The 18,555-nt window shown below is 40.8% G+C and overlaps 1 protein-coding gene across 1 annotated transcript in view; it reads right to left on the bottom strand.

Moving 5' to 3' along the window:
• KBTBD2 (kelch repeat and BTB domain containing 2) overlaps positions 1-18,555 on the bottom strand; it is a 169,209-nt gene that overhangs the window by 10,223 nt on the left and 140,431 nt on the right. Inside the window, exon 3 of the mRNA XM_078688246.1 lies at positions 3,396-3,561. Coding sequence (XP_078544372.1) covers positions 3,396-3,561 — 166 coding nt within the window. The remainder of the gene's footprint in view (positions 1-3,395; positions 3,562-18,555) is intronic.

Raw genomic sequence — 18,555 nt, 5'->3', positions numbered from 1 at the left:
GTGAAAAGCTGCAAGAGCACTTTATTCCATTTATTGATGAGCAGTATTTGGCTTCAAGGACGTTCCCCCAGATAAGGGGGTTTTCTAATTACATTTTGCTTACACCAAATTAATGTATTAAATCATTGAGTTACTAAGTTCTCTATCTAATGACACTTTGACATCATCAGAATCAATGCATTTGAATTCTAATTCTTCTGGGAAACTGATCCCCCGTCTCATCAACATTGACTTGGTACACACTCCGATTATAGTCTCACCAAGATAAACGCTATTTTCTCAGGTTTTCTTTTTGAGTCTTGCTGGGCTAAAACACTTAAATCTGTGGCCTCCTCCCTCCTTCACTCGCTACATAACTTCCCTTTGCTATACTTATCTTAATTTAGGTACTGTGCCGACAGCTTGAAAGGCTTCTTTGGTAATTCCTTTAGTCAAATAAATTTAAAACAAAATACAAACCTTACTCTTGACCAGACTTATTTCAAACTACTAGCTGGCTTCTTAGCTACCTTCAATGGATAAGATTGCGGAAAGGTGTGTTACAGAATCTGAAAACACACTGATGAACACTTCTTACTGGCTACCTTCCAATCCTGGTTTCTACCCCACCTTAGCAAGGAGCCCGCATTAGGTGTATCTTTCAATAACATCAGGAGTATTCTAGATATGGGTGGCTGCCCTCACCCTTCTGGACCTTTACGCAGCCTTTGATACAGTCTCTAATGGCATCTTACTTTGTAGATTGGATGCCATTAGTGTCACCTGCAGAATCTACAACGGGCTCTCCTATTTTTTTTTTTTCAAGAGCTGTCCCAAGTTGTGACCATGGCTGACTATCATTCCACATTTAAGCCCATCAATTGCAGCAATCTATATGCAGCATCATATGTTTTTTAACATCTATGTGGCTCCATCCGACGCCCTAATATCATGTTATGAACTTAGATGCCACGCTTTTGTGCATGATGCGTAGATTTTACAAGTTTGCCATCTGAATTTCCTACAGAGCCCGTTCAAAGTGTGCCTCTGCTCGATAGCCGGCTGGACGAATTCCAACTCTCTCAAACATAATTGAATAAGACATAGGTTATCCTTTTTGAAAAGCCCTCCATCTGGTCCTACTGCTGTAGGCCTGACACTCTTGGAGCCCCTCATACTTTTACCTACACTCAAAACCTTGCCATAATATTCAATGAAAAGCTTAACTTTTAGGCATACATTATTAAGCTCACCTTAAGACTGAAAGCCAATAGAAAAACAACTTTCTTACTGCCCAGCTGCTCCAGATAAACTTTGGTTGAAGCACTTATCTCCAGGTTGGATTACTGCAATTCCCTTTTTCTATGTTTGCTTAGTCACATCCTTCAGAAATTCAGAAACTAATCCAGAACGCGGATGCCGGCCTCATCCTAGGATTGAGCAACAAATCCCATACTCTGGTCAATCTTTCCATCCTTCATTGATTATCTGCACAGAAACACTAACACGGTATTTTTAAAGCCTTATGTTTTTCCCACACATCCTTGTGTAGCTTGTCTTCCGACAACTATATGACATTGCTCCTCTCTCTCGCTCAACTTCCACGCGTTTTTAAAATTCTAATCTGCTAATGTGATCATTCTGACTTGTAAAAAGGGCAGTTTTGGCAGCGGCTACTTTTCTCTCAATCTAGTAGCACTCTTCCTTCTTTCATAAGATCTAGGTAAAATCTTTTCAAATTTTGTAAACTATTAAAAGTTTGCTTGTTTTCACTCTAGGTTGGTTCTGTGTGATCAAGTTTCCCACAGCTAGGACACCCATTTCTAGGGTAATCACTTTCGATATACAACTCAGGAGATTACAGGAAACTGGCAAGGTAGGGCTAAGCCCATGCCAGCTAAAGATTAAGAACATACATTTACTCACACTGTGCCCAAGTCTGAAACATGCAGTCTCGCCAGAAAAAGCAGAGCAATTAGGCCAGGGCGAAGGAGTGTTCTAATACTTTATTGAGGGTCATGTATCCTAAAAGGCACTGTAAAACTTCTGAGCACTTGTGAGGCAAGATCTCCAGATGTAATCATATCTAGTGTTCCAGCGGATTCACATTCATGCAAGTGTTGGTACAGGAACAGCACTGATTTACACAGATTAGCATCTCTGGTTTAAGGCCTTGCCCCTTTTCGCAGTGAATTTTAACAATGAAGTCAACGCAGTTAAAAACCAAAGAAATGAAATTCGATACATCTGCATGGAATGTTCTGAGGCATTCTTCCAAAGGGACATCAGCATAACAGTGCAGTGGAAAAAAAAGTTATATTCTGACAATATGTTAGATATAGTTTCTCAGAAAATTATTTTAAAACAATGATTATCTTAATGTTAACCATAAAACTAACCCATACCAATGGTAAATCGTACGAATTGTAATTAACGTGTATTCCAGTGTATTCCATTATTTTCAAATGTATTTAATGGCATTACCTCAATTAAAATATATTAAATTAACAGTAAATCCATTTGCCCCTTGTAGTAGTAACAGTGCAGAGTAGAAAGACAAAAGAGGTAATGGTACGGTTGCGGTAATCATTGGAGTTAGAGAGTTAATAGGCATGTCTCTCTAATAAAATTATTGTATCATTTCTCACTTAATCCCTAGCTATTAATATGGTGGCGGTATACAGCAGTTTCTAAATACAAGGGCACATAATCTGATATTCAATCCAATATTATTCCAAAAAGCAAGAACCCAAATAATTTTTTTGTGCAAGTTATTTGTTTAGGTTATTGACCATGTTATTGTTTTTATTGTATAACCTTTAAAAAAATATAAGCATCATAAATCAGTCTGTCAAAAAAGTACATTTTGTCATATATGCCAGGCAGTTTTGAGGTCTTGCAACATTACTCAAACACACTGAAGCATTTTGAACACGATTTCCTAAAGCTGGGAAGAGAATAGGTGACGTGTGGAGTAAATGTGAAGTTGGTCAGAAACAAGATGTAGCTCACATCAGAAATGTGATGGGGGTCACTACTCGAAAAAAATGGCATGCTTGCATTATGATCCAAGAAACCCTTACCACACGACTGGTTGGAAAAACACTCTGGGCTAGCATGAACTGGCAATATGTGATGCTAATATTTAAATATTTGTTGTAAACTAGATGAGAAATCTTTAGAAAGAATATTTATTAGATTTTTTACAGGTAATGGTTCATGTGTTTTGCAAGTTGTACAACTTGGCCTATATCTACCAGAAGAGTTATTTTTCATGCACCTGCTAGGGTTGGTTAGAGAGATACTTTAAGACTGTTCCTCATACCACTTTATTTTAAAGGTATTGTGAGTGTCAAATACTGCGTTCAGTGCTGCTGTACTATTTAGGCATGTTCTTTACTGTTTGAGGGCCTTACCTGCAAGAAACACGCAGTCTCATATAGCTGCTCTACAGTGCTCTCTTTTATTGCCAGGTTACCCGTGTATGCATAAGTTATTATGATCTGTAACGAAGATGAATCCACATTTCTCAGATGTACATGTGTCTGCTTGCTTTCACTTAATCCACTCATGAACATAGCCCTGGAAACAGAAGTAGTTTAACAGGTTAGTAAACAAATCAACAGAGCAGCAAACACTATGTTTAAATCACAATTCCATCACATAACATGTTATTGTTAAAGGTTAAAAGTTAAATAAATGGCTTGGTTTGTAAAAAAATATATATATCAAAAAAATGTAATAAAAGCTTCGAGTTATACCGTAAATAGAGAGCTAGTGGACAGTGAGAGGTTCCACTAAAACGTTTTATTTGTTTACACTAGAAGTTAATTTGAATATCATCACAAATGCTCTCAATTGCTAAACACGCGGGCTAATTTAGTACTTACTGCCAATGACTAGTTTCCAACAATTACCATTAACACATTTAGAACAATAATGATGTGCCAAGTAAAAAACACTAAATAAAATAAAAAAAAAATATCACACCACACAGTTGAGAAGGTAGACACCCGGTAGTTTCATATTTTACTTCTAATTTTACATTACATTTTATTTGCTTTATCATAATCCTTGTACAATACAAAAATTATGCAATCTTATAAATAAAGTGTAAAACGTTTCTCACATTATGAGCCATCTGTTAAATATGCTGTACAAAAGCATCTAAAATGCCCACTTTTCTGCAACTGTGGAACCTATTGATAAAGGTTGATCGATATGTCCTTTTGTTGTTTATGACCGCTTTAGAAAATGTGTTCAAGAGACTATCAACACTGTTGGGTAAACAGTAAAGTGCTCCATAATCCCAAGATGATTTATCAAGAGTAATCTTTATAGCTCTGGGTCCATTGAGGAAGTGCAGTTGCTTGGTAAGAGAAGCTCATGGAGGTGGAAAAGATGCAATGAATATGACTTAATGGTTTTCTTAAAAACACCTTTGAGAAGATATGTAGAATAATCACCTAGTCCATCTATCTCTCCCCAAAAATGTAAGTATTGTACCAAGGAATTCGATTCAGAGGTTTTTGGTTTGCATTTAGTCCTAACAAGTTGCTGCTCACCACTCTTCCTTTTAAGGACAAACACCTGCAATGACAGGCCTTAGCAGAACCCAAGCACAAATCCAGTCTCACTGTGTGCACTGGTCTATGATAACTACATGATATTATAGATTTTCGAATGCTTAACTAAAGCTAGCTGGATACAGATTTGCCATCAACCCTAGTGTTGTGCAAAACATCAACATACCATCAGGGCTTGATGAGTGTGAAAGCTGTTGTGGCTCTCTAATGTAGTTCTAACGGTGGCTATAGTGAAGAGGATTTACAATCTGGTCTTGGGAAATCAATCACATTGAGACACTGACTCTACTATCAACAGTTAGTTGGGCAAGAGACAAAATGGTATGTTTGCAACGCTTTCCTTGCTCCATGGTGTTGGAAACCAAAAGCAGATCTGATGCTTTACACAGACGTGATCTGCAAGCAGGGAGGTATGTAGGACGGCCAGCAAGAGGTTGAAGAAGATACAAAGGCGAGAAGGGTCACACTGTGCCTTTTGCCACATACATTATTAGTTTTTCATAGCACATTATGCTCACTAGTCACATGCTTTGTTTAGAGTATTCTTCTGTAAAGACTCTGGCTTCTAATGTAAACATTAGCATATCTCTCATCATCTGAAGCCACAAGAAAAACTTTCAGTCCATTGTCGAACGACTGAAGTGACCTTAACCTGTGGTGAGAACGGGGCAAGGCTCTTCCTTACAACCCTTTTCTTCAAGAAAAGAGGTATACAAATCGGGTTGCCCACAATGTCAGGTGGAGGACCGGGGATTTGGAATGTGCAATTACTGCTTCACAAAAGGCTTTGAGTGCTTTCTGTGTGTTGTCGACCTATAATTCGAGAAAAAAACACAAGGTTTAGCTAAAGAGAAGTTATAGTTAGCTTTAGTCAGAAAAGCTTAAAGGTCTACTGGAAAAAAATAGTTAGTGAAGTTATGGTTTACAAAACAAAGTTAGCTTAACAAGCACCAGTAATCGAAATAGAACTGGCATATAAATGAAACCGCCTCTTCAATCACTGGTGGATTTAGGAACAAAAAATTCACCATGTATGTCATCTACCACTGCTCCTTACACTCATGCATCCATTCAGCCACCCACTTAATCATGCTTACATTTACCCACTTACACAACCATAATAAAACACACAAAACTCAACATGTGCAAGATAACTAGCTGCAACCTAAATTGAAGTTTCATGCTTGCAATAACAAATAAAATGAAATATGGTAGCGGGGCAGTTTGCAATGGTATTGCACAGTGTATTATTTTAAAGATCCATCATAGCTGCCAGGTTTAGAAAACATCTTCGATTGGTACATCAATGATACACCATTTAATGATTGTCCCCAGCCCATTACCACAATCAGATGAACTGCAGCATCTTCTAAAAATGAAAATAAAAAGAGTAAATGAAAGGGGGTCTAAAAAAACAAGCATTGGCATAGCCAATAGGTCTCGCCTTTGGGACCTTATAAGTATTTGATATGCAGCACAATATCCTTGGTGCAACGTCAACTGTTGCATGGCTAAACACATATAATGTCCCATGTTCTCAGAAACAAGCAGGTACTCTGGCACAGCATTTCTTTTTTTCCATTTCAACCACTGAATATACCAATATGTTATACAGTTCAATGGTTTAGTGAATTGTACATGGGTGCATAGATTGATACTCTTCATGTGAATAGATAGCATGTCTGCTCTCGCAGAACCACGTTCTCAATGTTCCTGAGCATGCTTTTATAGCCAAGGAGGCAGGGCACCCTAACAACAGAAATTACGCACTATTCCACACTTGGGAGGAAATCAAAACACTGGGCTCCAGATCATGGGCAAAGAACAAACCTCCTAAGAAAATCAGCTCTATCTGGAGCGCAGTTTCGGAGGCACCAGGCCAAAAGACAATGGTTGCACTGGAGATGGGTTTAGAAGATGTAACTGCCAGTCAACAGTAAGGTGCTCATTAATGCTACTATTCATCATTTCTATAAAGTGGCCCAAGAAAAGTTGGGAAATCAACCACATCACTTCGACGTAGCTAGACAAAGCATTATAGGTGATTATGCACTTAATAATACCATATGTCCCATACTATTTAGGATTTCACTTCTGGTGGATTCCCTCAATCAAAAGCACTAACCATACTTCTGCTGTGTTTCATCGTATGCCCTACCTCCAATCTCTGAAACAGGAAGAGCCATCAGAAGAGGGCATGGCTGGTGTGAGCTTGAAGGATCCATTAAAACGGCGAAGGAACAAAGTAAAAATAATAAGGATCTAAATTGTATTTCTAAAAACAAGTGTATATACGCTGTATGTGGGTCAAGGCAGTATAGCTAGCACATGCAGCTATTACTTCTAAGTGAACATACAGTGCTACCATATGGCAGGAAAAACAAGAAATCAAGCCACAGCTACGCGGCAAATACAAGATACATTATATTGTGACTATTAGCACAATAAATCCAGGGTGAAAAAGTAATCCAAGCGGCGGCGAACGCTGTCACATACTTCTGATTATAAACACAGCGACTCACAAAAAACGCAGCAATTATTCAATGCAGAATGTCAGACTGCCAGGGAATGAAAAATACAATAAAAAAATTTGACTCGTAATGCTTTCATTATGGACTTCGAAACTGCATTTTCGGGGGAGGAAGGAGCTGAACTCGGGTCTCTGCACTTCAGGTAGGTGGGTGCTTAATAGCCACAGGCATGAAGGCAGGAATCATGACGAACTAATCAGACTATTCACCTTATTTGTATCGGCAGTGTGTCTGACAAGAATCAGCCGTGCTGGGAAGGGAGGGGGCGCACATGTGCTGGATATAACACACAATACTGAGAACGGAACATTTTCATGGGAGAAGAGTTTCAGTCTCCCTCTTAAGGTTTATTTTAATTTGTAGACTTTATTGGAGAGGAAGCACATTAAGAGTTAATTGGAGGGGATAGATTTTGCCAGGTAAAGCTGCTTAGTCACTAAAATGTTCGTCAAGAGGAAAGAGGTAGGCAAGCGAGAACAAGTTAAACAAGTTTTAAAAGGAGACACGGCCTGCTGAAAGTACTGCCGGCCGGCCGTGAATAATTAGGAGGTGAGAAATGCGCTGGGAGGGCTGCCTTTGATGTGGTAATGCGAGGCAGGCAGGCGGCTGGTGGCATTGTGCACGCGCTTTTTAGGGCTTGCGCTTGCGCAATGACCTAAAAAGCACATGCACTGCATGCAATCGCCAGTGAAATCGCCAGTGGTGGTGAACCTCTGTTTAAGCCACAATAGAGCTTCGCCAGCTATGCGCTGAAGCGCATCAGCAGGCGAGCCCTAAAAAAAGAGAAAAACGTAAAACTAAATGGACTGGTCCACCATCCCTAGCACTGAGGCACACACATTTTCAGGCAGATATGCATGTTGTCATACAAGTGTTGTCATTTACAGTGCAAAAGACGTAATGGCTGAAGTGTACTGATCCACGATCTCCGTGATGTCATGGACGGCCACGCAGTATAAATGACACTCAAACAGACCAATGGCAGAAGACAACTTACCCAAAAAAAAGTGAAGAGAGACTGGGTAATTGCTCCTTTTTGCTGAATTGTATTGCTGGTTTTTAGACTCTGCACTCTGGAGCACGGCTGCCCAGTGTATGTGCTCCGATTCATTAAATATGTGGAAAGTGGCTAATCCCAGATTGGCTTCTTTAACTTCTCTTTAAAGCCATAGAATATAGTGAGGATTAATACCCTCATGGTATGAAACATTTTCACCTGTGGACTGCGGCACATAATGTGAAATCTTGGATGACAAAGGAAAACATGGCTTCAGGCCTACCATTGTAGCCTGAAAGATGGGTATTCCTAGATGTTTTGCCCTGAGCTGCACCCTCAGGGCAGCACTTTCTGCAATTCAAAAATACGACTTTGTAACCCTTCCTAAATATATTTGGGGAAAGTTGCTCTTAACCAAATATTATAGGGCTGGACTTACAATACTAAATTTTAACTCCCAGTGCCAGGTACTCCCACTGCTGTACTGAGTGCACAGTTCAAGTAAAAAAACACGAAAGTGCTGACAGTTAGTCTAAAACCTGTAGTAAGACCTGTTAAAATAAGCCTTTTTAACAGGTAAAAACATCCATCTTAAATATTACTTAGTCAGTCCTAGATCGTCTTGAAGATCACAAGTTAAGGTGCCTGGTATTTAAAAATAGGCTATGTCGAAACTTAATGTTATCATGTGCCTGCAGTGACTATGCCTTAAAAGCTATTTTCACTGTGGCAGGCCTCTCTTGCACAGAAAATCAGAGTACAGATTAAAATACTAATACTATATAATCTGTAATTGGACCAGCTAGAAAAATAATCAAACAATTAATTTAAATTGCTATTAACAATCCAATTCAATGGCGTAGTCACATTTTAGATAAATATTAAGCAAAATTAACTTTCGAGAAATTACCCTTTATATGCCTGAACTGCAAAAAGGCAATTTACCATAAGTTTCAGTCAGCTCCCAGTCAGCATTCAAGCCCAGGAATAGGTGGGAAACGCCTCCCAAGAGCAAATAGGCTAACCTAGATGGGGAGATGACAATTTATCTTAACTCCACAGAATATTCACAGTTGGGACTAAAGCATCCTGTGGATATCACCCCGTCTGCTAAGCCACATGCACCACTCGGGGCACACTGTGCCAAGACAATTCTTGTGTATCCCCTGTATGGTTGCTGAATGACCTTGCTTTCGTCCTAGCAGACTTTGGTCTCTGGATTTGTTGTGGGTACAGTGCCTACTTCAAATTAGAATGTAGTGTTAGATGTGGGAGGACACTGGTGGTTCCCCTATGATAAACTTCATCCATCCCCCCCCACCCCCCACCCCTCCCCCCGGCAACTCTTCAGAACATTGCAGGCCTTACAAAAGGAAACCAGGCAGACTAATTTCGCTGTATTTGGAATCTGTGACCTGCAAGACGGACTTGCCCTGTTGAAACAAACGGACCAATTAAAAGATGGCCACCCAAGTAATGCTGGTTCAGCGATAATCTCGAGTCCTCCCTCACTACGTCGCAATTTTGACGGATATTTAGGACCTTTGGTTAAGTTGGAAAACATTTACTTTATAAAAAATAAAAATTATACCACACCAGGATACAATGCTGTGAAGGTAAGTTGGATAGCAAATGTGTGAGTTTGGCCTGGGACAGGAAGTGAAGAATAGCTCAATTCGTTTGGATTTTTTGTAGGACCAGCGCATGTGTTTACCTTATGAGATTCTATTGTGTGTGTAACAAATTGGAAGTACATGAACTATCTTTGAATTGGTGGGGTGTTAGATGCTGGTACTTTGAGACACACATACTGGAGACATGTGTTATGCAGGTAATCGAAATACTTTAGTTAGTTTGAATTGCTTTCTCTATAATTGCGTGATCAGTGTATGTATGTATTGGTGGATATCAGGTATAATGGACTATGACTATCTTTATTCTAATTACCCTGATGAAGAGAAGGATACTTAAATACACCAGTCCGGATTCCAGGAACAGATGGGAATTAAGAAAAGTTTTATATGAAGTGAAATGACCTTTAGGTGTAGGTGAGGTGTGTGATTGAATGCGAATGGTTATAGAAATAGATAAACTGCGATAATTGTTTACACAAGGTGTCATGGTGGTTTGGCAAAATCTGCAATCTTGGTGAAAAGAGTATTTGCTGTCCTGAGGAAGGTTTACTGGGTCTGCCAGGTTTCACTGAAACATGAGTCCGCACAAAACGAATAGTTTACCTGTCGGTGTAGTTTTGCAGCTTGAAGATCTTTCTGGATTCACTATGCTGTGCATTATTCCGCGGTCTAGTGGAATCTAGTCTTTTCTTTCTTTCTTTTTTTTCGTAGCCCAGGTGGGCGTCGATGTCTCACCTTTTGGTGTACTTCCTGAGACATCAGGAAAGCTTCCTGCGGAAGCTCCCACCTTTGGAAGCCATCTTCTGATTCTTTTTTCTTGTTTTTGAATTCTGTTTGTGAATCCTTTGGCAATGTTTTCTAGTTCTTCCTCCAAGTAAATTATTTTTCCGGTTTGTCTTTTAAGGTGTCTGTTTGTATGTTGTCCTTGTATTTCCACCTTCTTCTCCTGCCTTATCTTTCTGGCGGAGGTGGGTGGGTTCGCTAGTGAATCCAGACAGATCTTCAAGGTGCAAAACTACACCGACAGGTAAGAAACTATTCGTTTTGCAACGTGAATCTTTCTGGATTCACTATGCTGTGCATAGACTTTGTAGCGGTTTATTATGTTTGTGGCGGCTGGGTGGAAGATGAGCGTTGGTTGTTGAATATATGGTGAAGCACCTTCTGTCCTACTTGTGCTTCCTTGTTCATCTGTATATCCACACAGTAGTGCTTAGTGAACGTGTGCACTGAAGCCCATGTATCTGCCAGGGATAGGTCTTGAATGGGTGTGTTAGCCAGGAAGGCTATTGTTGCTCCCTTCTTCCTGGTAGAGTGGGCTCGTGCCCACTCTGCTAGTTATTGGCTTGCCTGTTTGTGGCAGAAATGTATAGTTTGTGCGATCCATCGTGCGATGGTTCCCTTCGTTACTGGGCTACCCAGGAAACTGCTTGCGAAGGACACAAAGAACTGCTTTGTTTTCCTGTGCTCCTTAGTTCTTTCCATGTAATGCATTACTGCTCTTCTAGCGGCCAGAGTGTGCAGTGCCCTCTCTGCGCTTGTGGATGGTTTCTGAAAGAAGCTCGGTATTTGTACTGTCTGGTTCATGTGAAACCTAGACACCACCTTTGGCATACAGTGTGGGTCAGTTCTCATTACCACCCTATCACAGTGTATTTGAATGTACGGTTCTTGTAGCGTCAGCGCTTGCAGTTCGCTCACCCTGCACAGCGACGTGATTGCCACTAGAAAGGCTGTCTTCATTGTTAGCATTTGTAGTGAGGCCTTATGGATGGGTTCAAAGGGCGCTTTCATGAGTTCTGTTAGGACCAAATTGAGGATCCATGCCGGTGGAGGCATCCTCTTAGGTGGTGCGCCTTTTTGCCCCTTCCAGGAAACTTTTTACTGCTTGTGATGTAAAGAAGCTCTTTCCTGTCTCTCCTCTTGTGTAGGCTACTATCGCTGCTAGGGGTACTCTTAGCAAGGATGAACTCAGTTTTGCTTTCAGCAGGTGTGTGAGATATCTTAGCACCGTGGATTCCCTTGTCATCTTCTTGTGTAGTTTTTTCTTGCTGCACCATTGTGTGAACCTCTTCCACTTTGCCACCTAGCACCTTCGTGTGATAGGCCTCCTTGCCTCTCGTAGCACCCGCAGGGTGGTCTCCGGTAGCCTTAGGTGTGCAAACTATGTCTTCAGGAGCCATGCAGCTAGGCTGAGGCTCTCTGGCGGCTCTGGGTGTAGTACTTCTCCGTTTTCCATGGAGAGTAAGTCTTTTTATTTCCCGAACTTGTGGGGTGGTCCATGTGCCATTTCCATTATTTGTGAGTACCAGGTCTGCCTTGCCCACTGTGGTGCCACCAGTATCAGTGTCATGTTGCTGGTTCTGCACTGGTTGAGTACCCTGTGTATCAGTGGTATCGGGGGAAAAACGTAGACAAATGTTTTCGACCAGCTTATCCATAGGGCATTCCCATGGGATCGTTCCCCTGGTTTCCTGGATGCTAAGTATCAGCATTTTGCATTCTGGTGTGTAGCAAATAGGTCTATCTTCTGTGTTCCCCCACCTCCAGAATAGCCTTTGCGTTTCCTGTGCATTGAGCTCCCACTCGTGGATGCTGAAGTCGGTCTGCTGAGCCGGTCTGCTTCCACATTGTCCTTCCCTTGTAGGTGTATGGCTATCAGGTCTATTTTGAGTAGGATGGCCCATCTCCATATTTCTTGCGCTAGGTTGGATAGTGAGACGGATTGTGTTCCTCCCCGTTTGTTGATTAAGAACATCGTTGTTGTGTTGTCTGTTTGTACCAACACTCTCTGGTTGTACAGTTGTTTCTGGAATGCCTTCAGGGCGAGGAATACTGTCTTCAGTTCCAGGTAGTTGATGTGTCTGACCGCATCTGCTGGAGTCCACAGACCCCTCACCTTGTGCTTGTTCATGTGTGCTCCCCATCCCATCTGGGATGCGTCTGTGGTGATGGTCACCGTTGGGGTTGGTGTGTTAAAGGCTTCCCTATTGTTATGTTCTACCTGTTCCACCATGTTATCTCCTCCTGCACAGCGTGCGTTATACCAATAGATCTTCCCAACTTCCTGTAGCTTGTGACCATTGCTGTTGCAGCCATTCCTGGAATGGTCTCATGTGGACCCGTATATTAGGGACCAGGTGTATGCAGGACGCCATCATCCCCATTATCTTGCTCGCTGTCCTCACTGTCAGAGCTCGCCCCTTGTGATAGTGGCGTGTCGCCTTGAGCAGGGCCAGTGTTCTCTTGTCGCTGGGGAACACCTTGCGCTGTATGGGGTTGATCTGTGCACCCAGGAAGATCTTCACTTGCTCTGGTTCCATTGAGGATTTCCCCCAGTGTAGGAAGAATCCCAGGTCTGTCAGCGTTTCTGTGACCCGCTGTGCGTGTCCTTGCACCCATACGCCCAGATAATTATGGCATGTGGCTGTACTGATTCGGTGCTCACCCAAAGACCATGTTGCTTGTTTTTTGTGATGGTATTTACCAAAGATTACTATCTTTGTCTTGCTCTCGTTGATTCGTAGGCTGTTTTCCTCGTTTTATATTGCAAGACTGTTTAATGCTCTTTGGAGCCCCACCCTGGTGTGGTCCATGACCACCGTGTCATTTGCATACTGGAGTGTTCCCAAGACCAGCTTCCACAGTCTCGGAGGTACCAAATTGGCATCTTTCAGGGCTTGCCCCATGTCCGCTGTATACAAGTTGAAGAGTAGGGGGGCCAAGACACATCCCTGCTTTAGTCCAGAATTAGTTTCAATTCTTGATGTTGTGATTGTTGGGGTTAATTTCATCCCGAACCCATGTCCGCTCAGAGGGCTTTTATGGCTTTGAGCAGGGCTTTAGGGATCCCCCAGAATTCAATTTTTGCCCATAGCCGACTTCTGTTTACTCGATCAAAGGCAGAGGAATAGTCAATAAAACAACAAAACAGGGGCAATTTATTCCGCAAAACGGCTTGCTTCGAGAGGTAGGACAGCGTTATGATATTGTCCAAGGTGGAACTATTGGCCCTAAAGCCAGTCTGAGAAGGCGGGAGAATGCCGTTCTTATCTACCCAGGCCTCTAAGTCCCTGAGTAATAGGCGGGCATATACCTCGGCTTCTATATCGAGAAGGGCTATGAGTCTGTAGTTAGCCGGGTTCGAGTGGTCACCCTTCTTATGAATTGGAAATAGGACCGAGCCTTTCCAAGATGTTGGTAAAGTTGTTGTAGAGAATGAATGATTATATAGCGGGGTGAGTATGGATGCAAAAAAGACAGGGGCAGTTTTGAAGACCTGGGCTGGAATGCCATTTGGGCCAGGGGCCCCATCTGATCTTATGGCTCTAATGTACCCTACAGTGTCCTCCTCTGTGTATCCGACGGGCTGACTGGGCCCTGTGATGACTTTCAGCGCGCTCTGAGATTTAATAGTTACAGCTGCCACCTGCGACCACTCTGAGCTGCGGGGGTCCTTCTTGTTTACCCCGCAGGTGTACAGCCCCTTCACATACTGCTCCCACACAATGCCTGCCACACTGTTTTCCTTGTGCTCGCTTCTGGGGCTCAGGCTATTAATGTATCGCCATAGCTTACTGTTGTCTTTTTCTTTAATTAGGGAGAACACTTTGAGCCATTTCTTTTCGGTCATCTGTCTTTTCAACTCCCAGACTTTTCTTCTTGTAAGTGGCTCGCAAAGCAGGGATGGAGGACATCTGTGACCCGTAGATGCCTTTCTTTTTTGCCTTGATTGCCTTGTTAAGGGCTTGTTTGCTTTGAGTCAAGCTCCGCGGTTTTTGACGTCTTAACCAGGAGTGTTTTAGATAGCTTCTCGCTTGGTTGGTATTACCCAAGTTCTTCAGTAAATCCATGGTCCATGTTTCCCAAAAATGTGTGATGTTCTTTATGTCTTGTGTGTTTAGTTATGCCTCCCTTTTAGCTACATACTCCAACAGGCTATGACTGAGGTTAGTCGTCCATTTTATTCTTTTGAGAATAAGATGACGTTAGTCGCCTGTGGTTACTCCGATTATTTCCTGGGCTTCCACCTGTTCCTGCGCCAAATTGAAAGAGGCGCTTAGAGGTCTGTGGTCACTTTCATCTCTATCGTCCACAGTGAAATCACATAATTTATGGGCCAGCCATTAATTGGTGAAAATATAGTCAATGGTGGAAACATTCCTGAAGGTCGGTTTAGCGATCCATGTGGGATGGCTGGTTTTTTTTGTCCCATGTGTGGATTGTAGATTAAAATTTGTGAGAAGTGAAATCAGAGGGCCCAACTTCTTACTTTGGTGTGCAACAGGGGTCTGACCCACGTCTCTTATATTGAAGTCTCCCGCCATTATCACATTGTGATGCTCAAAGCTTATGAGTAGATTTTACAAAGTACTGGTGAGAGATTCCATGGCCTGATACTTTTGATGTTTGGATGGGTTAATGTAACAATTGATTAATAATAGTGAAAGGATTTACACCCAACCAAGAAAAGGCATTTTCCCAAGTAAATGTCTGCATTCATGTCAAGTTTAGTGCAATTCTGAAGCCAGTTTTTGTATTGGAGCAAGAGGAAATTCTAAGGGAATGAAAAAGTGTCGCTTTTTTTTACCTCACATTCTGGTAGCCCACTTGACTGCTCTGCAACATACTTGTAGAACCTAAATCAAATGAGGTATTTTGGGAAATTGTGCCCAGATTTGGTGAGCGGTGCCAAAGTTATTCGGAAACAAAAATCCCTTCTCCATGAAAACATTAACCGGATCATACCCAAGTAATACACACGGCGTAAAAAAATGTTGGTCATTTTTTAGTTGGGTATGGAAATAAGAGACTATTCATTAAAAATAAAAAAAATTGAAATTAACTGGAAAAAACATTTGAGATGCCAATGTTGTCATTTAATATAAACAGTGCACGAAAGAGGCACAAGTTCTAATTAGTTCACAAAACGGGCAAATTTCTTTGGTTTTTAAATGTTGGTTCTGATCTCATTTCAATGGATACATATATATATATATATATATGTATATATATATACACACACATGTAAAAAATAACTAACTATAACAACTGAATTTCTATGTTTTGTGCATGTAGATTCATTGTCAATGTTATAATGTCTCTATGGTGGGGTTGTGTGTATATATATATATATATATATATATATATATATATATATATATATATATATTTATATATATATACACATATATACACACACACAAACCTACACTGAAAAAAAAAGAAATCAAAGGTTACAGGGACGTTATAACGTTGACACTGAATTTACACAAACAAAACCATAGAAATTCAGCTGTTATTTCAGGTAGCTATTACACGTGCCCCAAGGTAACTAAAACTTGGGTTCTCGCCAGGCACAGCTAATTGTCCCACATATAACATCACTGATGACTACTTCTATGGCATCATATCATATCACTGCAACATTTTCAATAAGAATTATTGATGAGAAAACTATGCATGGAGTGGGCACTAGTTATAGGTACTTGAAACAACTAACTAACAGCTGAATTATCATGGTTTTGTGCTTGTAAATTCAGAATCTAACCATAACGTCCATGTAACCTTTGTTTTTTTCAGTGTATTTTTAAGTTTTAAAAAATATTATATTTCCCAACTATAACTTTAATAACTCCGCAACTACTGAACAGATATCAGTTAACAAATGTAATTCCGTTAATCGATTCGGGCTTGGTGGTGTCTAAAATCCCATTGGGAAATTGCATGGGGGAAAACGAGTTTTGGGACCCACCCTTTTTTCTTGCCCCCCCACTTGAAGAATGATCCTGAAACTTTCAAGACTGCTTCTGTCAAACGGAGGCAAAGCAAAAAACACATTTCCCATGGAAACTAGGCTCTAACTATACCTACTGGCCACCGCCAGTAGGATGGATACTATAATATATATGTATACACACACATACACCCTTGAAGAATGAGGATCAAGGATCTCAACTGGAATCTTCACTCATGATGCTTTTTGAAAATGTAGCTGTCATCTGTGCAGCCCCTGAGCTTACCATCTTGAAACTACCTGAGGAAGGCGGAAGCTGAAACGTTGTGGAAATATATTTTTGTGTTTTGGTGAATCTCTCTATTTGAGCCACTTCTTTCTTGAATATGAATATATATATATATATCACAAATATTCCACTCCGTCCACTTCCACCAAAACCTCGGCGGCGAAGGAGAAGCGAACCACTTCCTTGTTAGGCAAGATGTTTTATTATAACCTTCTCAGCAGCATTCAACAGATGACGCGTTTCGGGCTCAGGCGCCCTTGATCACATAAAGGCTGTGAACGATTGAAGCCATTTTTAAATAATATGCCCTTCCCATTTAGGTCACATGTTTAGCAAGTTAGTCATAAACATAGCAAACAGACTGCATGATTTGAACAAAACAGTCGATCAAATGTTGCTCATGTATTTGATTCATTATGCCCTCAGGACAAATTATCATGACCTACAATAACATTTCCGACTATATAATTAAATAGAACGGAAAATTGATTAGTTTTAAACCTAGCGTCATGAAAAACATTCAATTGAAACCACATTCTAATTTCAAAAAAATAGTCCCATTGGCAAATTGAAAATTCCTGGATAAATCCATATATACATATAAAGTGCAATAGTGCGATTTTAACATAACTGCATAATGCATGTCTTTACTCGCTAATACGTGAGTCTACAAAACAGTTCGGGAATATGCAAAACACTTGCAGAGCATAGCAGCAGTATTTATAATTTTTATAATTCTTTTTAAGTATAATTTTTTCTAGCAAAAAAAATTTTTTTTTGCAAAGTACCATGTGCAAAAAATGTGTTGTTACGTGTATAGATAAAATGATTGTAAGAAAAAAATGTATCTTAACAACCCGACCAAGGCTAGGACATGACACCTAATACAGATGTATAGCAAAATGACACCAACTGGTTTTATGAGAAACAGTTCTTATGATCTACAGCTATACTTAAAGAGATCCTTTCTCTCATACAAATGATGTCTTGCATCTGATCAAATTGTTTTAGCCAAAGTGTGAATAAGTGAGATTAGGAATTGGCAGTCCTCATACATCAAATAACGGAAACTACCCAATATTCCCATCTGTAACTCAAAATAACAATGTGCATGTGATGAAAAGAAAAAAATTAAATATATAGGGTTATCTACATCAAAGCCAGCGACACATTCTGGAATATAAAATACATTCCATGCATTTCAATAGAACAAACAGGATACACATATTACAGGCACGTATACATGTCTTCGGTGTTATTCAGACCGTTTGGGCATTTGCTATCGAAGTTAAGGATAAATTTGGTTTCTAACCTCCTCAGCAAAGCCTCTCTGTTCCCTCCTCTGCGTGGTTTGGGGACGGAAGATACCACATAATACTTTAGACAGGATAGGTTGTTTCCGTGTACCTGTTTAAAGTGGCGTGCCACTGGATAATTGGGGTCACTATGCAAAATGGCACGTAGATGTTGGAGAATTCTCTCGTGAACCTGCAGCTTTGTACTACCAATGTAGTTAAGCCCACAGGTACACGAGAGAACGTAAACTGCGAATTCAGTTTTACAATTGAAATTCCCCTCTATCTTGTGTGGTATAGGACTGAATGGAGTATGGTATTCTGTTGTGTTGATTCCAAACTTGCACGCACGGCATGTGGAGCATTTATAGAATCCATCTTTAGGTTTCAACCAATTTGGTTTACTTTTTATTTCAGGATATATATAATCCCATGCCGGGTAGAGCACATTGTGGTTCATCCCCTGCTCAATTGGCTCCCTGGTCGAGGTGGCTGCGGTGGTATTGGG

This window comes from Lissotriton helveticus, chromosome 4_1 (assembly GCF_964261635.1).
Source record: "Lissotriton helveticus chromosome 4_1, aLisHel1.1, whole genome shotgun sequence".
Taxonomy (NCBI): domain Eukaryota; kingdom Metazoa; phylum Chordata; class Amphibia; order Caudata; family Salamandridae; genus Lissotriton; species Lissotriton helveticus.
Note: the sequence above shows the minus strand (reverse complement) of the source record. Positions and strands in the feature narration are given on the sequence as shown.